At 34.8% G+C, this 24,707-nt stretch overlaps 1 protein-coding gene across 1 annotated transcript in view; it reads left to right on the top strand.

Moving 5' to 3' along the window:
• Positions 1-24,707, top strand: part of Ubr3 (ubiquitin protein ligase E3 component n-recognin 3) — a 188,905-nt gene that overhangs the window by 14,163 nt on the left and 150,035 nt on the right. The window contains exons 4-7 of the mRNA XM_033756366.1: positions 12,554-12,693; positions 16,225-16,383; positions 21,348-21,491; positions 22,168-22,217. Of these exons, the coding sequence (XP_033612257.1) occupies positions 12,554-12,693; positions 16,225-16,383; positions 21,348-21,491; positions 22,168-22,217 (493 nt within the window). The remainder of the gene's footprint in view (positions 1-12,553; positions 12,694-16,224; positions 16,384-21,347; positions 21,492-22,167; positions 22,218-24,707) is intronic.

Below are 24,707 nucleotides of genomic sequence, written 5' to 3'. Positions count from 1 at the left end.
TCGGTATCTAAAAGGTTTGCCCTCACTGACATAGACCATTTATCTTTAGAATGATTCATCAGATATGAGTATGCCATCTTGTTTTCTGTCCATACTTTTGGTTCTCTGATTTTTTTTCTTTCATACCTTTTAAAGAATTTTTAAATGTCTCTGTTATATCTCCTTGTTTATGAGCTATAATTTGTTATTTTACTAATTATGGTACTGAAAAAAGGCTTGTTTTCCAGTGAACATAGAAGCCAATACTGTAGAAATGGGCTTTGCAATAACAAAAAGCTTTATTGTAGATCAACTGATAGGGAGACAAGAGGCACATTCAACTCTGTCTCCCTGACTGGTCAATAGCAATAGAATTTAAGTAGCCTGGGATAAAAGGACATATATTGTTGAGTAGGTATAACTGAGAGTCTGAAGCAGGTGGAACTTGTGGGTCCTTGTAATTGGGGAATTTCCATTTAGTCCATCCTGCAACTCTTGATGGCACCCCTTCCTTCTAGGTCCTTGAACCTTGTTCTCACATTCTGCTCATCAGGGACTCGGTTCTACTAGCTGCTCAAGGTCATCTTAGGTCAGATTCTCCAGTTCTATGCTAAAGCCCAATTTCAATTGCTTTATGGTTTATGGTATATGTCTTAAACTTATCACAGCCTCATTTTACTTAAACTACTTAATGTATAGTATAGGAACTTAATAGTTTGCTTCCCTTAGTCTTTTTCCTATTGTACGATTTACTTTTACATACATCATAAATCCCTAAATATGCTATTTTACACAATTTAAACAAGATTTAAATAAAAATTTTTGCCCATCAAGTTACTATATCCAGTGCTTTTTATCCCTTTGTGCTTTGATAGGAAGACTGTTTCATTCTGTTTTCTTTTCTTTTTTTTTGGTACCTGGGATTGAACTCAGGGACCTTGCACTTGTGAGGCAGGTGGTGGCACCACTGAGCTAAATCCCTGGCCCAGAAGACTTTCTTTTAAAGGAAAGGAGTCACACTGGTTACAAGTCTTTCATTGTTCTGATGTATAGATTTTAAAAACCTAATAATTTCTAGGTTCTTTATTTTAAATTTGGTAGTTTTAGCTTATTATTTTGATAATTGGGCAGACATTTTCTGAATCAAAATTTGCATGGGTGTATATTTATCCTTCTAATTTAAGTATATGTGTATGTCTTTAAAGTGCATTCTTTTTTTTTTCTTTTCTTTTTTTGTTTTGGCACTGGGGATCTAACTTGGGTCCCTGCACTTGGAAGGCAGGCGGTGGAACCACTGAACTAAATCCCTGGCCCTAAAGTGCATTTCTTATGGAGAAAATATATTAGGATTTTACTTTTTTAAGCCCAATGTGACTGGATTTTACTTGGTGTGCTTAGAATATTTGTTGTAACCACTATGGAATTTTTTTTCAAAGCTACTATCTTGTTAATTTTCTATTTTCTGTTATGTTTTATATTCCTTTACCACACTGTAATTTCTGAGATAGGTACTTTTGTCCTCATTTTATGTTTTTTTTTTTTTTTTTTTTTTTTTTTTGTACTGGGGATTGAACTCTGGTCATTGTGCTTGCGAAGCAGGTAGCAGAACCACTGAGCTAAATCCCTGTCCCTTGTCCTTATTTTATGAAAGAAAAAGTTAGAGAGTCACAGAATCTTACCCAGTGAGTAGAATATGAGGGCCAGAGCAGGACCCAGGTTTTCTGAATTAGAACCTGTGCTGAATAAATATTTGTTTGAACTGTGAATCACTCTTTTGCTTACTATTTAACTATCTGCATGAAGACCTGTTTTCAGAGATGTTCATGTTATGTGTGACTTTACCCTTCAAGGTTATTATTATTTTTTTGGTACCAAGGATCAAACTCAGGAACTTTCGCTTGCGAGGTTCAAGATTATTTTTTATTGATGCATTTTAAATACACAATGAAAACATTCATCATAGGGATTTTATAGCTGTACATGATGTATCTTGCTTCTTTTTTTCCCACTCCCCGCCCGTTTTCAAGTTCTCTTCCCTTCCTTGTTTATAAAAGCTTTGTTTCCATTTTTCCTTCTATTTTTTTCTTGTCCCTTCCTTTCCTTTCCCCCCTCCTTTGTTCTCCTTATTTGAACATTGTCTTCCTATTTCTCAATATCTATTGTATATTTGGTCCTTTTTTACACTTTTGGGTTCTCACATGAGAGAAACAATGCAATATTTAAATATGTGTCTGATTTATTTCACATAAGAGTATGGGAGAGCATCCTGTGAGTAGCTGAGAAGAATGTGTATTCCAATGTTGTGGGGTAAAATACTCTGTAGATATTTACTAAGTCTGTGCGTTCAGAAGTTTGGTTCAGTTTTAGTATTTCTTTGTTGATTTTCTTTTCTAGTTGAACCGTCTGTTTTGACAGTGTGACATTGTATAACGGTCCCCCATTATAGTTGTGTTAGTGTGTATTTGATTTTTCATGTCCCTTAATTTTTTTTATGTAATTGGATATGCTGGTATTTGGTGCGCATATATATAAATATATATATATTTATTTATTTTATTTACTTTTTTGGTTTTTTGAGACAGGGTCTCACCACGTAGTTGAGACTGACCTGGAACTCACTTAGTAGTCCAGGCTGGTCTCGAACTCACAGTGATCCTCCTGCCTCAGCCTCCTGAATGCTGGGATTACAGGCATGTGCTACCACATCCTTCTGGTGGATATATATTTGTGATTGTTATCTCTTTGTCTTGGAATGTTCCCTTTACAAGGATGTAGTGGCCTTTGTCTCTCTCTCTCTTTTTTGGTACCAGGGATTGAACTCAGGACCTTGCACTTGGGAGGCAGGCAGCAGAACCAGTGAGTTAAATCCCTGGCCCTCTTTGTCTCTTTTAATCAGTTCTGGATTGAAATCCATTTTGTCTACAAATAGAATAGCTGCCCCTGGTTTTTTCTGGTTTCTTGTGCCATGGAGCATTACTTTCCATCCTTTGACTTTCAGTTTATGAATTTCTTTTTGAATTAAATGGTGTTTCTTATATGCAACATATTGTTGGATCTACTTTTTTTTTTCTTTTGGTACTGGGGATTGAACTCAGGACTTTGAGCTTGCCAGGCAGGTGCTGTGGTGCTGAGCTACATCCTCAGCCCTGGATCTTGCTTCTTGATCCATTCTGCCAGTCTATTTCTTTTGATTGGTGAATTGAGACCATTTACCTTGATGACCTTAACTGTTACGTCGTATTGACTTACCCTTGTCATGCTATTGTCCTTTTGTGTCCCCCCCCCCCAGTTTAATTATTTGCTTTGCCTGTTGGATTCATCCTGTTGGGGTTCATGGAATTGTAGTTTGTTACCTCTTTCTAGAAAGTCCACCAGGACATTTTGGGCATGTTTTTTTCCATTTAATACTAGACTTTCAAGGATTGAGATGCAAGCTTTTTGTGCAATTACATCCAGTATTAAAATTGTTAATTTTAGCATAGTTTACAAAGTTTAACATTAAAATAATCCAGACCATTTTGGAGTGCTGGTTTGGTTGTTATGAAGTTCTTCAGGTGTTGATTATCATGGAAATACCTCACTTCTCCATCAATTTTGAAAGTTAACTTTGTGGGATATATCAATTTTGTTTGGAGGTTTTCTCTAGGTCTTGAAATACTAGTGTAGGCTTTCTTTGACATGAGGGTTTGTGTTGAGAAGTCTATAATTTTGATGTGCTTTTCCTTTATATGTGATTTATTTCTTTTCTCTTTAACTTTTATTTTATTTATTTTTGGTACTAGGGATTGAGCTTGGGTCTTTGCACTTGCAAGGCATGTGGCAGAACCACTGAGCTAAATCCCTAGTGCCTCTCTTAACTTAATATTCTATTCTTGTGTTGAATTTCTGGAATCTTGACTATTATATGCCTTAGAGGAATTTTTTTTTTAAATCATGGGTAATTGGAGTTTTATGCCTCACTTATCTGTGTCAAATTTTTTTTTTTTTTGGGGTACCGGGGATTGAACTCGGGTCCTTGCGCTTTGCAAGGCAGGCCACCGAACCACTGAGCTAAATCCCCGGCCTGTGTCAAATTCTTTTTCACTGCTTCAGAAGTGTTTTCCATTCCTTTTGTGAACAGGTTTTTTATGCTGTTTGCACCATCTCTTGCTTTTTAATTGACTCTGATCAATGTTATGTTATTCTTCTTTGCATCAGCTGGCAGCTGTTAGATTGATTTTTTTGTGGTCCTTTGCTATTTTTAAGAAATCTTTTTTTTTTATAATCACTAACTATAATCCTGTCTTCTATATCTGATATTCCTTACATTGGCTCATTCTGCTGTGTGTATTTTGAATTGAAATTTTAACCTCCTGGATATGTATGTGAATCTGTTTCATCTCTTCTAGGGATAGCTGGCTTTTGGATTTTGAGTCTGTTGCAAAATCCTACCTCTTCAATGTAGTGGGGATGAGAAGTTGTTCCCTATTTGGCCTAACCCGTATTTCTTTTGGCACTGGCTTATAGTATTGTTTATGATTCTTAGGCATTCTCAGTCTTGGCACACTAGGAAAAACAACTGATTAACACAAATATGTTACCTTGGCTAAAGTAGTGCAATCAGCAGTAACAGTAGCATTAAGCACAGCCTAGAAAACGATAAACTGTGGTAACTAGATATGTGGGTTATATAACAAAATCTAAAACAATTAGAAAATTTATATGTTCCCAGTATGGTAATTTTTACTGTCAGGAGAGAAATTTTTAAAAGGGTTAGGAGCAAAAAAACAAAAACAAAAAACAAACATACACATATACATACATATATATATATATTAGAAGCAAGCAAGGCTGGAGTACAAAGGAAGATTATGACATTTTTTTTGGTACCGGGGATTGAACTTGGGTCCTTGCACTTGTGAGGCAGGCAGCAGAACCACTGAGCTAAATCCCTGGCCCTGAAGGAAGATTATGAGAACTTTGGGAAACTAGTTAAGACAGGCAATTAAGAGAGAAGAAGGAAGAAATAAAACAACAGAACAGAACAACGAGAAGAAAACTAGAAATAATGTTTACACACTTAAAATCAATAACAAACAATGAAGAAAAAAGTAAAGAAAAAAACCAGAAGAAGAAATAAATGTCCACTTTAGATCCTGTCTCTGTTGTCACTGATTGACAGAGTGGTCAGACTGAGTGCAGAGCAGTGCTGATTTTCTCAGAAAGCCAGTTGTAGATTTAAGGTGGGCTAGTCGAGAATCCCAGCAAACCTGCACCGTTATTTCTACTGAAATTCAGGTTGGCTTCTGGCTGTGATCCTGAAACCTGATTTGTTCAGCCTGCAACTCTCCTTGTACCTCCTGCCATCTTGAACTTGGCTCACTGCATGCTTGAATTGGGCTCCTTAACCTGCTGACTTGAACTCTGTTCTGCCTCACCCTGACACTCCCAGCCTGCAGTTGTTCTGAGTTCTAAGGTCAGTTGGCCCCTCCCAGGATGACTACTGGCCATTCGCCCTCTTCTGGGCATGTCTGAATCTGTATAACTCACCAGCCACTGCAGTCTACTATGTTTTCTACTTCCACTGCTCCGTTTCTGTGTGGAGAACTATGAGGTTGCCAGTAATCACCCTGTGCCTGCAAGTTCCAGCTGCCCATCCCACTAAGTGATTCAGGACTCAGCTTCATATGCCTGACCTTTTCATGTAATTTGGCCTGTAGCTGAAATATCACCTCTCAGAAAGTCCTTGCCTGACAAACTCATTTTAAAGGAGCCTAACATATTTTCTGCACATACTGCTGTTATTTTAATAAGATTTATTACTATCAGATATTTTCACAATTTTTTGTTTCTTTGTTGCATTTATAACCCCCTCCCTAATAGAAAGTTAGCTTCATGAGACCAGCTTTTATGTTTTGCTTTCTTTCATCAAAGCTTTATTGAGCATACTTGATGTAAGATGTTTTAGTTTCTACATTATGCTCAACTTGAAATATAAAACTGAATTTTATTTGTCAACCTTATATAGTATGTTACATCCATATTGGATAATTGGACTGTATTTTGGATAATTTGTTATTGTAACAAATACCTGAGATAATTACCTTATAAAGAATGAAGGTTTAGGGCTGGGGATGTAGCTCAGTGGTGCTCCACATGCCTGTCAAGCACAAGGTCCTGAGTGTGGTTCCTGAGAAGGGATGGGTGTGAAGGTCTGTTTTGGAGGTTTTCAGTCAATGATTGGTTGACTCTGTTGTTTTTGGGCCTGTGGTGAGGCAGTGCATTGTAGGCACAACACTGTTTACCTCACATTGGTCATGCAAAAGAGAAAGGAGGAAAGGGCTAAGGTCCTAATGTTCTCTTCATTGGCATGTGCCTGTCTGCCACATGACTGGAAGACATCCGTCCCACTAGGTAGGTGCTCAGTCTCTCTGTTTTTTTTTTTTTTTTGGGGGGGTTGTTTAGGGGGTTGTTTACAGCAGGATCTTGCTGGGAAGTTCATGCTGGCCTTGAACTTACTATGTAGCGGAGGCTGGCCTCCAAATCTTAGTGATCCTCCAGCCTCAGCTTCCTGAGTGCTGAAATTCCAGGTGTATGCCACCACACTCAGCTAGGCTTTGTCTTTTAAAGATTCCACCACTTCCCAGTAGCTCTATAGACTGGAGATGAAGCCTATAACACATAGGCTTTTGGGAGACAATTATGAAAACCATAGCCCTTGCCTTACTTAAACTAGTTTCCAGGTTGGTTCTTTATTCTTCTAGTTACTAATTTTTTTTTTAGTCTGTAGTCCTTTGAAGCAGTCTTGTAACCCTAATTTCTGAATTCCTGCTGCTCTTGGGCTTTATTCCAGGTTGAAACTTCACTCCTCAAAGCTACTTGACACTGTTGATACTGTTTTTCACTCTTTGCCCAGTTACTCTTTTGAATTGAGTTCTTTCCTATTCAGAAAGTGTCCAAGAGAGCTTTTAGTGCCTTGTAATCCTTTGTTTTTCTGCTTTTCAGCTCTCAAGTCTTTCATTACATCCTTTAGTTTTTGTATCCAGTATGCTTTCCCATTCTTCTCTTCTGGCTTTCCTTCTGTATATTTTCTCTCTTCATATTCATGTTTATGAGCTCTTTAATTGTCTAAATTATTTTAGACCACCACTGGCTCTTTTTTAAAAAAAATGTGAAGTGTCTATATTTATTTCAGTAAGTTTATTGGTACATTTTGGGCATAGAGTACAGTTACATTCATCATGTGGATCTTGTATTTTATATGATGTATCTTGGTTCTTATTTTTTCCACATTCCCCTGCACCCCCTTCACCCCTCTGCTTTTCCCTATTTACAAGGACTTTGTTTCCATTTCTTCCTTTTCTCATATTTTTTCTTTTCCCTTTTCTTTCCCCTACCCTTCCCACTTCCCCTACTCCTTTAAATCTTTTTTCTTTTACATTATAAATTATACAATTTGAACCTTATTTATACATTTAGTTTTTCACACCAGAGAAACTGTTTGGTATTTATACATGTGTGTCCTATTTATTTCACTTAAGAATATGGCCTCAGTCTGCATCCATTTAGCTATAAATGTGTCTAGTTTCTCGCTCTTTGTGGCTGAGTAGTACTCCATTTTATAGAAAACCACATCTTTATCCCGTCTCCAGTTGATGGACAATTGGGTTGTTTCCAAGTTTTAGCCATTACAAACTGTGCCGCTATTAACATGGGTGAATATATATTTGCTGTGGTATGATTGTTTTAATTCTTTTGGAAAGATACCCAGAAAAGGGATAGCTGGGTCAAGTGGGACCTCTAATCCTAGCTTTTTGAGGCATCTCCATATTGATTTCCATAGTGGTTGCAGCAGTCTACACTCCCACCAACAATGGAGAAGAGTTCCTTTATCCCCACTGCCCCACCAGCATTTGTTATTGATTAATTTCTTGATAGCTGCCATTCTTTCTGGGATGAGGTGGAATCTCTGTTTTCATCTGCATCTCTTGAATGACCAACCACTGGCTCTCTTAAACTATCCTATGGGCAAGTTCTACTTTATTTTCAGAAACTTTTATAGAAACAACAGCAATTTAAAAGTTTTCCTCGATTTTATTTAGCTATTATGTTCTTCAAGTGGAAGTTCTTAATTTCCATTTAAGTCAAGATTTGGACCTTAAGGCATAATGCTTCCTAAACTTTTAGTGTGGTAGATGTGGATGTGATACTGGGGTGGGATGCAAAAGCAGTATGGAAGCTGCTCAGGTCCTGCTCCTCTGTCTGTCTTAAGGACTGAGGAGCCTCTATCCCTGCAGTGTAATCTATGACCTTGCAAATGGGAGCTCCTATGGGTTGGTAGACTGCAGCAGTGTGTATACTCTGAATAGTGTCTTTTTTGTGTGAATACTCTGAATTGTCTTTTGTATGTGTCTTTTTTTTTTTCTTAAGGAATTATGACTTCCATTCTCAAAGAGGTTCATGAACTAAAAAACGGGTAAAGTAAATGATTTAAATTGTGGAATTAAAGCAGCATGTATGGCATTACTTACTATTTTTTGGTTTAAATTTTTTTTGTCAATTAAAAAGTTATCCATATGTTATACAAAAGTCAAATATGGGTAGAATTAATGTAGGTGAAAAAATGCTATATGCCAATCAATTTCTGTGAAAATTGGAATATGTTTTTCTTATATTAATGTTTTCTTTTTAAAATATATAATCTATATGCTACTATACAACTCTTTTATCAGTTTGTCTTAGATACTCCCATGCTTATTGGTCTTAATTTTTTATTAAACAAATGCAAACATTTGTGGATCTGTCATAGTTTAACATACTTTGATTTTTATTTTTTTTTTTTCAGCTTTAATTGAGTTTATTGGTACATTTTAGGGATACAGTACAGTTACATTCATTGTTGGGATCTTGTACCTCTACATGAGAAGTCTTGATTCTCATTTTTTCCCCTTACCTCTGCCCTCCCTTCACCCCCTCCTCCCCTCCCCATCTACAAACACTTTATTTTCATCTTTTCATTATCTCACATTTTTTTTCTTTTCCCTTTTTACTCTTCCCCTACCCATCCCACCTTCCCTACACTTTTAGCTCCTTTGTTCCCATTTCTAAATGTCAGTAATCTTATTAGAATCTTATGCATTGTTGCAGATTATTTACACCAGGGAAACTATTCGGTATTTACACATGTGTGACTTATTTATTTCACTTAGGAGTATATCTTCAATATGTATCCATTTTCCTATGAATGAATCTATTTTCTCATTCTTTATGGCTGAGTAATATTCCATTTTATAGAAAAACCACAACTTCTTTATCCAGTTTCCAACGGATGGGCAAATAGGCTGTTTCCAAGATTTAGCTATTACAAACTGTGCTGCTATAAACATGGGTGCACATACTTCTCTGTGATATGATTCTTTTAGTTCTCTTGGAAAGATACCCAGCAGAGGGATGGCTGGGTCAAATGGAACCTCCAGTCCAAGCTCTTTGAGGTATCTCCATATTGATTTCCATAGTGGTTGCACTAGTCTGCACTCCCACCAACAATGGAGAAGGGTTCCTTTCTCCCCACAACCCCGCCAACATTTGTTATTGTGTGATTTCTTGATAGCAGCCATTCTTTGTGGGGTGAGGTGGAATCTCAGTGTTAACATATTTTTATTAATGAATTAGTGAATAATTGTTTTTAATTTCTGCACATTGCAAACTAATATAATCAACATCTTTTTTGTATATATATTTTTTGCAAATGTAGAAGTATTTCTGAATTATAAATTTCTAGAAATAGAAATATTAAGTTAGTGCTATGAACATTTACATTGAAAACTTTAAAATTTTTTAAATGTTTATTTAATTTTAGTTTCTTTTTTTTTTTGAGATGGGGTCTTGGTCTGATTCATGCTGGCCTTAAACTCAGTATGTAGCCCAGGGTGGCCTGTAAATCGCAGCAGTCCTCCTGCCTAAATTTTGAGGCATGGTCTTGGTTGCTAAATTGGTGAGGCTGGGTCTGAAGTTTTGATTCTCTTTCCTCAACCTCCCAGAGTGCTAGGATTACAGATCTTTGCCACCAGGCCCAGCTGTGACTACTTAAAAATTTAAGAAATAGTGTTAAAGTCTCAGCAAACCAGATTATACTTCTGTGTATATAATAAAAATTTCTGAACGTGCTTTATAGCAGCAAATTAGCCTATAAGCTGTAAAAGGCAATCTTATGTTTATAAAAGATTTCAAACATGCACAAAGGTAAAGAAAGTAGGACGTTGATTTAATAGTCATTACCAAAGTCAACATTTTATCAAGACTTTAGTCTCGTCTACTTCAATGGCTTTTTTTTTTCTTTTGGTAAAATATTTAAAGCAAATCCTCGGTTCATGTCATTTCACCCTGGAATACTTCAGTATTCATCTGTTGAAATTATGGGTATTTTTTGTTTAACAATTTTTAGTTTTTTATTACAACGTTCATAAAAGCAGTGAACCTAAGGAACTAAACTAGTATGGGCTATTTTAGGGGAAAACTCCTGTAGTGCCATTTTTTACTTAAAGACAAATTTAAACTATATTCTTTTAAATTGGTGCCTTCAAAATCAGATTTGAATACTTTGCTGGTTTTGATTAATGTAAATTAAATCTGATATGTCCTGTTTTCAGCACTTAGTAATTCATATCTGATGTTGGTATAGTTTTACTTCTCTTTACTCCATCACATGTTTTGGAAACAAGTCCCATACAGCATTTCATCTATAAATATCTCTCTCTATATAATCTAAAAGACAAGGACTTCTCCTATTCAATACCAATTACAGTGTTTAGCATTATTTACTGTCATCAATACTTGTAATGTCATCAAATAGCCATATTTTCTTATGTAACCACAATGCAATTATACCTAGTAAAATTAGCAGCAATGAGCTAATAATGCCCAGTTTATGATCAGATCTGTCTAAAAAATGCTTTTTAAAGGTGGTTTCTTAAAACTGGTTCATATATTACATGTGATCATTGGGTATCTCAAGTCCCTGTTATCCTAGAGTTGCTCCCTACCCACTTTATTCCCATACTCTTGCCAGGTTACAGAAATGGAGTCAGCTGTCTTGTAAATAATGTCCTACTGTTTCTTGGTGGTTATGGTGGTTCTGAGAATTGAAACCAGGGCTTTCACCTTGAGTTACATTCCTATCCCTTTTTAAAATTTTTCATTTTGAGACAGAGTCTCATTAAGTTGCCCATGCTGGGCTTGAATGCTGGGATTATAGGTGTGTACCACGATGCCAGGTTTATGTCCCACATTCTAGTTTTGCCTCTTTTTTTCTTTCTATTTTGTGTGTGTGTGTGTGTGTGTGTGTGTGTTTGTATGTTGGGGCTCATTTAACTTGTTCCTTTATCTCACTTCTTATAAATGAACTTAGCCCTAAAGACTTGGTGTCATTCAAGTTAAACTGTTTGATAAGACCATTTCATCATGCCAGATGTGGTGGTACACACTTGCAATCCTAGCTACTGGGTAGGTTGAGGCAGGAGAATCACAATTTGGAAGTCAGTTCAGGGAATTTAGTGAGATACTGTCTTTTTTTTTGGCGGCGGGGGGATACCAGGGAGTGAACCCAGGGCCTTATATATCCTAAGCACAGTATTTTTGAGCTACACCCACAGCCAAGACTCTTAACAAAACAAAACAAAAAAAGGCTGGGGATTTAGCTCAGTATAAGTGTGAGGCCCTGAGTTCCATCTCCAGTATTGGAGAAACAAAAACAAAAACTGTTTTTTTTTCTTCATATTTGATTTTAAATCTATTTGGGATATATTTTGTGTATAGTGTAAGATAAGAATCAAATTTACTTCCTGTTTTAAATAATCAGTTTGTCCTGAAGGAGTTTACTAAAAGTTTTCTGCCCACTGCTTTGAATTGAGATGCTACAAATTTATGTATATTTTTTCCTGGACTCCATTGGGTCTGTTGATGTTCTTAGATTATCAGCGTTTTAATTAAAATAGTTTTGTACTGTATTTGCAGGCTCTTTATCATCAATCATCTTTTTAAGAGTTGCTTATATTTTTCACACATATGCTCTTCCACTTGAACTTTAGAATTACTTTGTGATTAATTTCATTGGGATTTAAATCTAATGATGTTAAGCTTGGGGAACTTTTTTTCTTTTTAAATATTTATATCATTTATGGATTAATGCAGTATATTAGAAATAGTTAAATGGAAAATGTAAATTCTTTGGAAATGATCAATTTGTACTTAGTGGTTTATAAAGGGTAAAAGTAGTAACATAGTACTTGAAAGTAATAAATTGCAGTTAAAAATATAAATCTTGTAATAAGATTTTCATTTTGTATTCTAGTTGGAAGCTAGCTAGTATGTTCTTCTGTTAGGAAAAATCTCCCTGAGTGCCATCTTTTTTTCTTTTTATAAAGACCCATTAAAACTATATTCTTTTAACTTAGTGCTTTAAAAATAATAAAAGATTATATTGGCTTTGATATTGGTCTATATTTTGTTTATGAATGCTGTAAATAGAAGTAATATATTCTTGGCTAGTTGGACATTTCTGTTGATTTCTTTTTTAAAATTTTCTTTTTCCGTACAGGTTTTGCAAAAGGCATCAAATTAAATCCAGTTCAAATATCCCCTGTGTTCCCAAAGACTTACTGATGATGTCTGAATTTGTTCTCCCACGATTTATTTTTTGCCTTATTCAGTACTTAAGAGAAGGCTATAATGAACCAGGTATGTTTTAATCAACTCCTTGTGAATATCCCTTTTAAGTTCCCAATTCCCAAATCTTTAGCATTAACATTAATAATGAGGTGAAGTTTTGTATACATCATATATATGTATGTATATGTGTGTGCTTAGCATTGTAAAAGAGATGGCTATAAAATATAGAAACTCAATAAAAATACACTAAAATAAATGATAAAACTTGATAGATACCTTGTAGTAGACATGATTTGTTGCATTCTGCCTCTAGAGTCGTGGATGTTTTTGACCAAACTTCAGACTTACTTGACTTTTTACAGATGAGGAAGTTATTCATCTTATGAGGTTAAAGTGACTTAATTTGTTATATGAAGCAGAAATTGAGAATCTCTGGAAATGTTTGAATTTAATTTAGATTTTTTAGAAGATAAACTATTATTGTCCTAATCTTTTTTCTTTTGATAGAAGCTTGTATATATTTTTATTCCTGTTTATATATTTTATATAAGAACTTAAAATAGGGTCAGATTGCTCACTTTCATATTATGGGTAAAATGTATGGTTATATGCATCATGATAGTAGTATTAAAGAGATGAAACATTCAAATTACTGATATTCTTTTTACCTTTCAAGATTAATCATAATGCACTTTAAATATTTGGATTTAGGTCTTTTAAAATTTTCAGTTTGACATTGTGAATTAGATATCAGTTAGTGGTATGAAACCAACTTACTCCTTCCTCTTTTTTTTTTTGTCTTTTTAGAAAGGGTTTTGCTATGTACCTTAGGCTGTCCTTGAACTCACTATATAGCTCAGGCCTGCTTTGAACTGGCAGTCCTTTTGCCTCAGCCTAACAAGTGCTGGGATTATACAATAGCTGATTACCATAGCTGGCTATCAAACAAATTTATTAACTTTTAATGGTATCTTTTACATTTCTAATGAATTTCATCTGAGAGTGTATTGTTTTTGTTTAAAATTATTGAATGCTACAATTTAATCAGTTTGAAACTGTGGCATTCATTTTTAACTTCTGTTTGTCCTCATATTTAAAGTGTGACAGTATAACATCTTCATTATTCCTAAAACTACCTTGTTTTTTTTATTATGAGCAAGCTATTATTATACTTCCTTATCTCTACTTTTTATGTACAAATATGAAAACCTTTAAGTGCTTCTCTTAGAATATATATCTTAAGATATAGAAAACTATTTTGGTGCCAAATTACTGTCTCTTTGTAATGAAGGAACCAGAAACTAGCTGAGATGTTAACATTGACTTGTGTTTTGTTTCTTATAAACTAGTTAATAGGATATGTTTTTTGAATTTACATTTTGTGTTACAAGTGTCCTATTTTAGGAAAATAGTAGAAATCATTTGTTGTAAGAACTTTATATTTTGCCACTAGTTTAATCAAATAATACTTCACACAAAAATGTATTATAGGGACCAGGGATTTAGCTCAGTGGTTTTGCTGCTTGCCTCACAGGCACAAGGTCCCAAGTTCTATCCCCAATACTCCCCCACCCAAAAAGCATATTACAAGATAGATGTGGTGGTGCACACCTGTAATCCCAGCACTTGGGAGGCTGAAGTAGGAGGATTGCTGTGAATTAGAAGTCCACGTGGGCTACATGGTGAGACCCTGTCTGGGAAAATAAAAGTATGTTACATTAATTTTATCCTTTGACATTTATTAGTAAAAAAAGTAGATAACATAAATACATAACTGTGATAATTACTGTTATCGTTATCTGAAAACATGAGTGAATGAGTAGAAGCATTTTTCCCCCTAAAGATGTTTCATGAATATGAGTTCATGACATTTTCCTCTATTACCTCTCTCTCTCATTAATTTCTTAGCATTAATTTCTCTTTGTGCAAAAGAAAACAGAAGACTCCTCACATTGTTCTACTTTGTGTAGAGATCACTATAAATTAATCCAAGGCTATGGAAGTTTAGAAGTCTTATGCTCTCACAGGTGCTTTTTCATTTCTGCCTGTAATCCTTATACTATTGTTGGAGCTTATGTTGAAGCACTTGGAAAGTTAAAGCATGCATTCATTAAACATCTATTTTGTTACTGCATAAGACCTGTGGAGAATGTAAAAATGAATAGTATTTAGAGAACATTAGCTTTCCACTGAAGAAGTAAGCTTTATTATTATTATTTCTTTTTTTTTTGAGACAAGGTCTCCCTATTAAGCCCAGGCTGGTCTCAAACTCATGGTGATCCTCCAGCCTCAGCCTCCTGAATGCTGGGATTATGCCCAGCTCAAAGTAAGGTTTTAGACACTGAGTCAATGTTGAATGAGGCTGGGCGGGGAGATAATTGTAGCACTGAGGAGGCTGAGGCAGGATTGCTGTGAGTTCGAGGCCAACCTGAACTACATAGAGAAACTGTCTCAAGAAAAAAAAAATGAATGAAATTAATATCCCCTTTTCTAGGCATACAGACCCTTCCTTAGCTCACTTTTTGTATTCTTTTAATCAGTTATGGCTATAAAGCTCCGAATCTTTATTCATCTCCTTTTAGAGCACAGCTTTTCTAAACACATCTCTCTCTCTCTCTCTTTTTTTTTTTCATCTTTAATATCCTTTCTCATTTGCTAGCCAAGTTTTTTTTTTTTCTCTCTCAATACTGGGCATATCTTGGCTGGTATTTTTTTGTTTTAGTAAAATTGTTCTTATTTATAAAAACAGTAGTTTTTTTGACTTTCAGCTACTATGAGTCTGTTTTTGGGGTATGATAGAAGATGAATTTTTTGCCTTACAAGTTTAAATTTAGAGCCAACATAATTTTGTTTTAATATTCTTCCATTGCACTCAATACATTTGAATTCTGTCTCTTTTAATTTTGTGTGTGACCTTAACTTTCTCTTAAATACTCTCTATTTTGAAATGATCTTATGGCCCCCTTTATGTATCTGGAAGTATAGGACCTGCAACCTCAAACTAAATGCTTCTTGTTTTTTAAATAATTTAAAAATTTTATTAGTACATGTTTGCAATTCATACAGTTAATAGTCTTCTTCTTCTTCTTTTTTTTCTGGTATCAGGGATCGAACTCATGACCTTGCACTTGCCAGGCAGGCACAATACCACTGAGCTACATCCCCAGCCCAGTTTACAGTCTTCTTGGGAGTGGATACATGATCTTAATGCTTCTTACTCCAATTAAATGCTAATGACCTATTTTTCTTATCTACTTTTTTTGGAGGACTGAATTTTTGAGCAAGTCTACTATAGTCTGAGTGCTGGGAAAATACCAGTCTTCTAAACAGAGTACTTATATTGACTTACTTGATTATTGATTATAAAATATTTATAATCTAAGCCACTATAATTTTAAAAGAATAAAAAGTATTGTTCTGTGTAGCCTGGGCTGGGCTCTAAGTATCTTGCCTCAGCCTCCTAAGAGCTGGATTACAGGTGTGCCCCCCAACACCTGGCTCTAATATTTTATTATTCTAAGTGACGTATTTAAAAGAAATTTACCCTTAATTATATATTATATATAAATAAATGCATATGTATTTTTTAAAAATTTTTAGCAGCTGATGTACCATCAGAAAAAGACCTTAACAAAGTCCTTCAGCTTTTGGAACCTCAAATTTCCTTTTTAGAAGACTTAACTAAAATGGGAGGAGCAATGAGGTCTGTTCTTACTCAGGTTTTGACAAACCAACAGAACTACAAAGATCTAACTTCTGGTGAGTAAAATGTTACAAGAATTTATAATTTATTCATATTACTATAATAAAGTATTGTATTTTAGAATGTAAGAGTAAAATGTAGATTTTCCATAGAATGCTAAATCTGGAAGTGATTAGGACAAATTTTTATTTTACAGATGAGATAACTTAGCTCCAGAAAAATTAAATGAACTGCTTTAGAACTTACAACTGATTTATGTGGGAGAACTCAGGTCTCCTTATCTTTTGCTGTGACATTCATAATTATATTCTTACCCCCCTTTTAAATCAGTAACCATTTTTGTCTATTTTTTTGTATTCTAAACTTCAGAATTATATGTCTGAGCATTTTATAATACAGAGTTTCAAGTATAAAACTTAAAATTGTTGAATATTTGTGTACCTGGTATAACATATTAGAAAATAGTTTTTTTTTTTTTTTTTTTGTGCCAGGGGTTGAACTGGGGTCCTTGTGCTTGCCAGGCAGGTGGTAGAAAATAGTCTTTTTAAAAAAAATAGTTTTAATACCTTTATTCTGCCTAGGTGATATAACAGTAAATGTATCAATTATTTAAAAGCCTTATCAGTTTTTTCAATTGTGTTTTTTTCTTACTGGTACTAACAGGATGTTTTGAAAATTGAAGTTTATCATGTATCTTTAGAATCACAAATTTTTTCAAGTGTGTTATTTACCATATGTTAGATAGTCTTACCTATTATGTTTACTTTTTCATCAGATTCTTATTAAGCATTCATTATACTCTTGACTCTGGGCTTATTTGGAAAGTTAGAAGTATACCATGTGATCCTATCCTGGTTCTTATAAAGCTTATGATCTAATAAGTGAGATAACATTAATAAAACTTAAAACCAAAAAGTTGTGTAATTAGAAACTGTAGTAAATGCAGTGAAAGTGCAGAACAAGTGGTTACAAAAAGGGGAGCTGGATTTCAATGGTGTGGTAGGTGATGAATTAAATTTTAAATTCATTATTTATTAGGAAGCAATATTTAAAATAAAACATAGTGGTTGAGAATAAGTCATTTAGCTAGAAAATGGGGGGAGTTATGTGGTAAAGAGGTGGGATTAAATTTTAAGTAGAAGACATCTGCTTCTGCCTATTAGACTTGCCCTTATGTCATAAACAACATACGACTGGACAAAAGATGAGGCACTTGTTTTAAAGCATTGGACAACAGCATGAGATTAAACTCTTGAGTGAGAAAATAAATGTGAGCTCCACAATTTCTCTGGGAACACTTCCTAACTTTATTCTGGCAAATTGGCATTGTAGCAGAGTGTGTTGGTCCTGTAGAGATTTCAGGACAGGACAGCTGAAGTTGCTGGAATCATTGGGCAGAATACTGGGATGTGAAGAGGAACCCGTGTAGACATTTAGTTGGCTGAGGACTAGATTACCTATGTACAGTATGAGGCTTCCTAAGCTTGCCAGAGCGTGACTACTATGGAGTCAGAAACTGAATGGAGATATTAGAAGTCAAGTAGTGCTGGAGTTTTGGTCCATTCAGATTGGAGAGATCTTGCAGTTACCCCAGTCATGTAGCTGAGACTCCAGAGGGCCAAATCTTAGAGTATAAAGTCTGGTCTAGGTCAGTCTTAAAAAAGCCTATAACCCTAACTGTGTGCAAGAAAGGCAAAGTTTGGAGGTGATTCCTGTAATATAGAGGGTCTTTTGGACACATTAAACTCCCTACAGATCTGTTTGTTACAAAGTAACTCAGCATTCATGAGTAATCAACTTATGATTGAACAATCTTCCAGAATAAAATTTAGGCTTTAGAGGAAGGAAACAATCTTGAATCTAATATAATTTATCATTAGACTTTCCATTTATGATAAAAACTAGGAGACATGTAAAGAAAAAAGAAACTGGAGCAGAGCTGGTAGTCTATGTCTATAATCCCAGCTACTCTGGAGGGTGAGGCAGAAGATTGCAGGTTCAAGGCCAGCCTGGGCAGTTTAATGAGACCCTGTCTCAAAAGAAAATTTAAAAAAGGCCTAAAGTGGTAGCTCAGTGATAGAGTGGTTGTCTTGTGTGGATGTAAACAACAATGTCAATAACAACAACCAAACCAAACAAAAACAAAAACTGTATTGCTATAATTTATAAAAAAACAGCTACTAGAAATTGACCTAAAGAGGCCAAGATGTTGGATTTAATAAAGACATTAAAGCATCTAATAAAAATATATTCAAAGAATTAAAGGAAAATATAGTGTTACTGAGTGAAGAGAGAAGGAATCTTAGCAAAGAAATTAAAGAAAAAGAACTAAAGTAAAATTCTAGAACTAAAAGTTCTTGTAATATCAATAATGCAATTGAAAATCTCATCCCATGGGCTTAGCAGGTGGTTGGATAAGGGTATAGGAGCCAGTGAATTTGAATGTAGGTCAACAGATTATCAAATCTAGAGAACCGAGATAAAAATGATTGAAAAACACACAACAGAGCCTCAGCCTAGTAGAATCCGGTGATCTAACAAGCATGCTATTGGAGACCCACATATTTGAAGAAATGATGACTGAATTCACCCAAATTGGATGAAAAACATTGATTTGTAAATCCAAGAAACTTAATGAACTGAAGCCATGATAAAGTACACACTCACCTCCTAGATTGCAGGTGGAGATATTTATGGATGGGAATGACTCAGTTTCTTTCTAAGGGATTGAAAAGGTGAAGGTGGTGAAGTGAAATGAATCCAGAAGGACAGTGGCCCAAACACGACTGCCCCATTGTACTAGATTCAGACCAGGATCCAGTATGGGCAGTTTTTATATCTTAATTGAAATGTAGTGGAAGTCATGGAAATATTTTAACCTTAGGAGTGAGATGATGAGATGTATGATTCAAACAGATGGCCTATTGTTTCGCCAAGAAGAAATTGGAAGGAGCAGGAAAAGCAGTTCAAAGGCAGCAGTCTAGGATAAAAATAATGGTGGCTTTTATTTGAGCTTTGGTGATGAAGCTGGAGAGATAAAGATCATATCAGGACATCTATTATTTCTTCATACTACAAAATGTTTTAGAAACCATGAACTATTGAGAAGGAGATCAAGCAGATCGTTCTTTTTTTTCTTTTTTTTTTTTTGGTTTTTTGAGACAGGGTCTCACTATGTAGTGAGACTGACCTGGAACTCACTATGTAGCTCAGTCTGGTCTCGAACTCACAGCGATCCTCCTGCCTCAGCCTCCCCGAGTGCTGGGATTACAGGCCAAGCAGATCATTCTTAACTGTTGTGGGAACATAAATTTTAGGAATGACTTGTGGCAGTTGTCCTCTTTTATTTTTATAATTTGAAAAAAATTCTTATTTCTTGAAACTAAACAATAACAACAATCTTCATTTAGCTTTCAGCAATGGAAATCAAATCAGATTTTGACTCAAAAGTTTGATATTTGTGTAGACGTCTAGCTTCATTTCAACTGTTCTTGCATACTCACTGGCTATCTGTGTTATTGCTCTAAGCCTCAGTTTCTTTGCTTGAAAAAAATGCATTCATTTTTCTCAGAATTGTGGGGGGGTTGACAAAATACATTTTGCTAGGTGAATATCTGTCATTATTGAGATCAGTACATAGCTTTGTTTATCCAGGAGAAATTTTGTCATCTGCTGCCTCTTTTCTCCTCTGTGTGTATGTGTGGGGGGGGCGGGCTGGGGATAGAATTCAGGACCTCACACTTGCCAATCAAAAGCTATATCACTGAGTTGTACTTTCAGCTCCTAGTCTTTTTATTCTTCATAATTTGTGGTTGTTTTTAATATTGTGTCATTGTGGTTGTTTTTAATATTGGCCTTGTGGTTGTTTTAAATATTGGCCTTGAATTGAAAGAGGGTACTATTCCCATTTATTTCATCTGTGTTGGATTTTTTTAAACAAGGGCAGACAAAGATTGAAAATTAATCATTCTGTTGCTAGTATTGATGCTATCAAGAAAAAAAGCGCAGCAAATATTAAAATCATTTACACATTTATATAATCAGAGATTCAGAACTTAATTTGAGATTCCCAAAGTACCTAGAGGTGGCAAATGCCATGGAAATTTAGCTTCTACATACAGAATAATTTTTCCTTTCAAGAATTCTCAATTATCAACCTGTTTTCTCTTACTATCCTCCTATATAATATATTAAAAACAAAAGAAAGATTAGCAATAAGTAGTAAGCTGAAATGCTTAAAATTTTAGAATTATTTAATTGTAGAACCTAAACTGTTCAAAAATATTTTGATAATCAAATTGTCTTATCTAATATTTCATTAGAAATTATACTTTTAATTTCTTCTCTGTTAAGCATATAATAAAAAGCTTGATTAAAAACAGGAATTAATGACTGGGTGTGATGGTGCATGCCTATAATTCTAGCACTGGGAGGCTGAGGTAGGAGGGTTGCTGTTAGTTTGAGGCCAGCCTTGGCTACATATGCTGACCTGAACTACATGTGAGATCCTGTCTCAAATACACAGAAACAAAAAACCTCAAATAACAGCAATTAAAAATAATTTCATTTGTAGTACACTACTTGAAAATTTCACTCAGGTATTATCTTTCCTGAGTACTCTACTTTGGATAAGTCTGAATGCTTGGTGTTAGAAGAATAGAGATTGTCAAACCAAAGGTGAAGTCTGCTACATTGTTGGCATCTACCATATTATCTGCCTCCTTTCTTTATCACTGGTTCTTAGGTTCCCTGAAGGCTGGATCACATCTTTCTAATCTTTGTATCCTTTGTGTCTTGCACATAGTCTCTCAGATATTTATTATAAATATGCTGTGCATTCTGGGTTACTACCAAACATAAGCATAAAAATGTTACTGAAACTATTTATGTTCTTTATTATAGAGTTTCTCTTCCATTAGAATATTCACCTATTTTATCTATGTATATTAGTTAATGAGATTATTTTGCTTAGATATTGAATGGAATATTTCTTCTGATTTTAAATTATTCTAAATATTAGGTCTTGGAGAAAATGCTTGTGCAAAGAAGAGTCATGAAAAATACCTTATAGCTTTGAAGAGCTCTGGACTCACATATCCTGAGGATAAGCTTGTGTATGGCATGCAGGAGCCAACTGCTGGTACCAGTACTCTGGCTGTTCAAGGTTTGTCTTAGTATTTAAATGGAACAGTAGTGACTTTTCTGTAAGACAAAGAAACAAAGAAACAAACAAAAATCCCCCGAATTTTTGTGCATTACTGAACAAATTTATTTTCAGCTAAGACAATGCCACTTTTTAAAGAAGAGTAAAAAATTTAGAAGAAAGAACAGATTGACCAAAGAAATAAATGTACTTTCCCTAATGGAATTTGGTTAGTTTTTAAGATTTTGGTTCTAACTGAATAGAAATGTGGCAGTTACTATTCACTAGTAGCCCACAGTTTTACTAGCTCAGTGTTTTACTTTACTTTATGGTTTAAAATAAAAAGAAAGACATCTTTTTGAAATACCATTTTTTTTTTTTTTGGTGCCGGGGATTGAACTCGGGTCCTTGTGCTTGTGAGGCAGGTGGTGGAACCACTGAGCTAAATCCCTGGCCCCATGAAATACCATTTGTAATTACTGAATTAAATCTGTGTTTTCATTGGAGGTTTCCTATTGAAGGATCAACATATTAGGCCCAAATGTATTTATAAATGTTGAACTTTGCCAAAATAATTGTTAGAATGAAGTGTCTAATATAATAAAACTTAGCTTTTTGATTTTTGTATGTTTCAATAAATTTAAGTAAGTCGGTGTATAAAGGTATGAAGAACAACTTACTTTTCTCCCATTTGAAGATTTTGCAGGTGCAACAGGAACATTGGGACAAGCAGATTCTTCAGATGAGGTGAGATTTAAAGTTTAAAACTTAAAAAAAATAGAATTTAAAAAGTTATAGGACTGTAAAGACTTGAAGATATTCTGTAGTTTAAGTTCCTCACTCCAATATACAAGAACACCCAATGTCCAGGGGCTTCTGAGAATCCTGTATCACATAGTTACTGGGCGACAGGACAAGAACTTCAACTAGATTTTTTACTTCTTTTTTTAAAGTTTAGAAGTGGGAGGTAGAGATTTGTCCTAGGAAAATATCTCCAAATTTATCCAAATAATTTTCATATGTATATTGAAATTGTTTAAAAAATTGTCTAGGATAAATTATTAAGAGAATATGAATGTGACAGTGTTTCTCATTTCATAATAGTTATATCTTATGGGTCAAAGATTATTTTAAAAAGAATAATTTGAAACACATTCTTATATTTTAGTATATAATTTATAAGACAAAATTATGATTTTGATGCTTATAAAACTTCAGTGTCATATTCCATTTAATATCTTTAATAGTTGAAGTAAAAAGTTACATTTAAACGGGCAAATCTTTTGAACCCATTTTGAGTTGATCATATAAACTAAGTCAAATATAACTGTTTGCAAGGATGTTTGTGGCAGTTTTGTGATTTAATGTCTTAAAATTTACATTTTATATTAGTATTTTCCCTTCCCCCTCACAAAGTCTCCCACAAAATGCAGCATTTTATGGAGTCTTGAACAGTTCTAAAGAGTTTTCATTGGATGGAGAGGCAGTTTAGTGTACTGCTTAGGAAATTGACTCTGAAGTTAGGCTGCTGAAGTTTGAAGTCTGGTTCCTACTAGTGTGTCCTTGGGCAAGTATTTTAACTTCTCTCAAATTTCCTTATCTGTAAAATGGAGATAATAACATTATTTATTTCATGGGAATAGTAGGAAGATTGAATGAGTTAATATATTAAACATTTAGAGCAGCGGTACTTGGCATATTGTAAGCACTATATGTGTTTGTTAAAGAAATAGAAGTATTTAAAAACTGGCATAAATGATTAGTTTGAATTTTTGTTTTTCTTTTTAAATTGTTAGTTGTAAAGCTGGGAGTGGTGGCACACACCTATAATCTCAGCACTCTGGGAGGCTGTGAGGCAGGAAGATTGAAGGCTTGAGCCCAGCCTGGGCAGTTGAGCATTTTAGTAAGACTTGGACTCAAAATAATAATAATAATAAAAAAAAGACTGAGTATATATAGCTCATTGAAAAGATCTTGGATTCAACCACCCCTTCCCCCCAAATTAACTTCTAAAAACAATATTGGTATAATGGCAAATGTGGAGAATTTATTCATATTTAAAATAATGACTTTCCAAAACAAAGCCAGATGTAGTAGTGCACACTTGTGATCCCAGTATTGGGGAGGCTGAGGCAGGAGGATCATGTGAGTTTAAGGCCAGCCTGGGCTACATAGTTCAAGGCCAGCCCGAACTGCAGAGCAAGACCCTGTGTTAAAAAATAAACGAAACATAACAACCCTCCCAACCCTCCAAAAACATATAAACATTGTATTAGTTAAAACCATAGCAATTTCATTTGGAAGCAGGGGAGGGGAATGGTGGCAGTAAGAATGATAATTGTTCATATGCCAAAGAAGAAAGCAGTTATTAATGGATGTGATTTTATACTGCTTTATTGCTATAAGTGCATTGGTGGGGAGCAAAAATAACATATCAAAAGGTGAGCTCTGGGAAAATGAGGAGTGAAGTATGAATGGGTATGTAGGTACTTTTGCTTGACTAAAGCCACCTAGCTAGGACAGGAGCCTGTTATCTATTGCCAATAGAAAGTTTAGAAAATGATTGCCTAATACAATATTTTAGTGATCGTACAGAATACAGTATTTAAACATTTTAATTTAGAACAAAATAAATATATAATTTTATATTTATATATCATAAGTAAGAACTTTCATGTTATTTTAGCAGGTATAGAACAGACTTGGTAACTAATTGAATGTGATTTCTGGGCACATAGCAAACCAATCTTCAAAATAGATACTTTGTTCTCTGTCTTGGGAAGAAGTGACAGTTATTTTTGTTTTGGCCTTAATTCTTCAGATTAGTTTTAAAATTTCCATTAGAGACTTTAACTGTATATAAACGCACTATAACAACATTGTATTTTTTAGTTGCTCATCCCTTTGTGTGTATATATAGTGAGAGTTTAAACCTTGGCCTCCCGAAACCCTGCCTTTATTTCTGAGGAAGGGCCTCACTGTGTAGTTCAGGCTGGCCTTGAATTCACTGTTCTGTGGCAATTATTCTGCCTCAGCCTCCTGAATGCTAGGATTACAGGTGTGTACCACCAAGCCCAATTTTAAATCTCTTCTAGAAGTAATTTCTAGGATGATATCAAAGGTTTTAAAATGTAGCCCCTTTTTGCTGGGTGTGGTGGCGCACGCCTGTAATCCCAGCACTGGGAGGCTGAGGCAGGAGGATCGCTGTGAGTTTGAGACCAACCTGGGCTACATAGT

This window comes from Fukomys damarensis, unplaced genomic scaffold (assembly GCF_012274545.1).
Source record: "Fukomys damarensis isolate Sample0158 unplaced genomic scaffold, DMR_v1.0_HiC HiC_scaffold_26, whole genome shotgun sequence".
NCBI lineage: Eukaryota > Metazoa > Chordata > Mammalia > Rodentia > Bathyergidae > Fukomys > Fukomys damarensis.
Note: the sequence above shows the minus strand (reverse complement) of the source record. Positions and strands in the feature narration are given on the sequence as shown.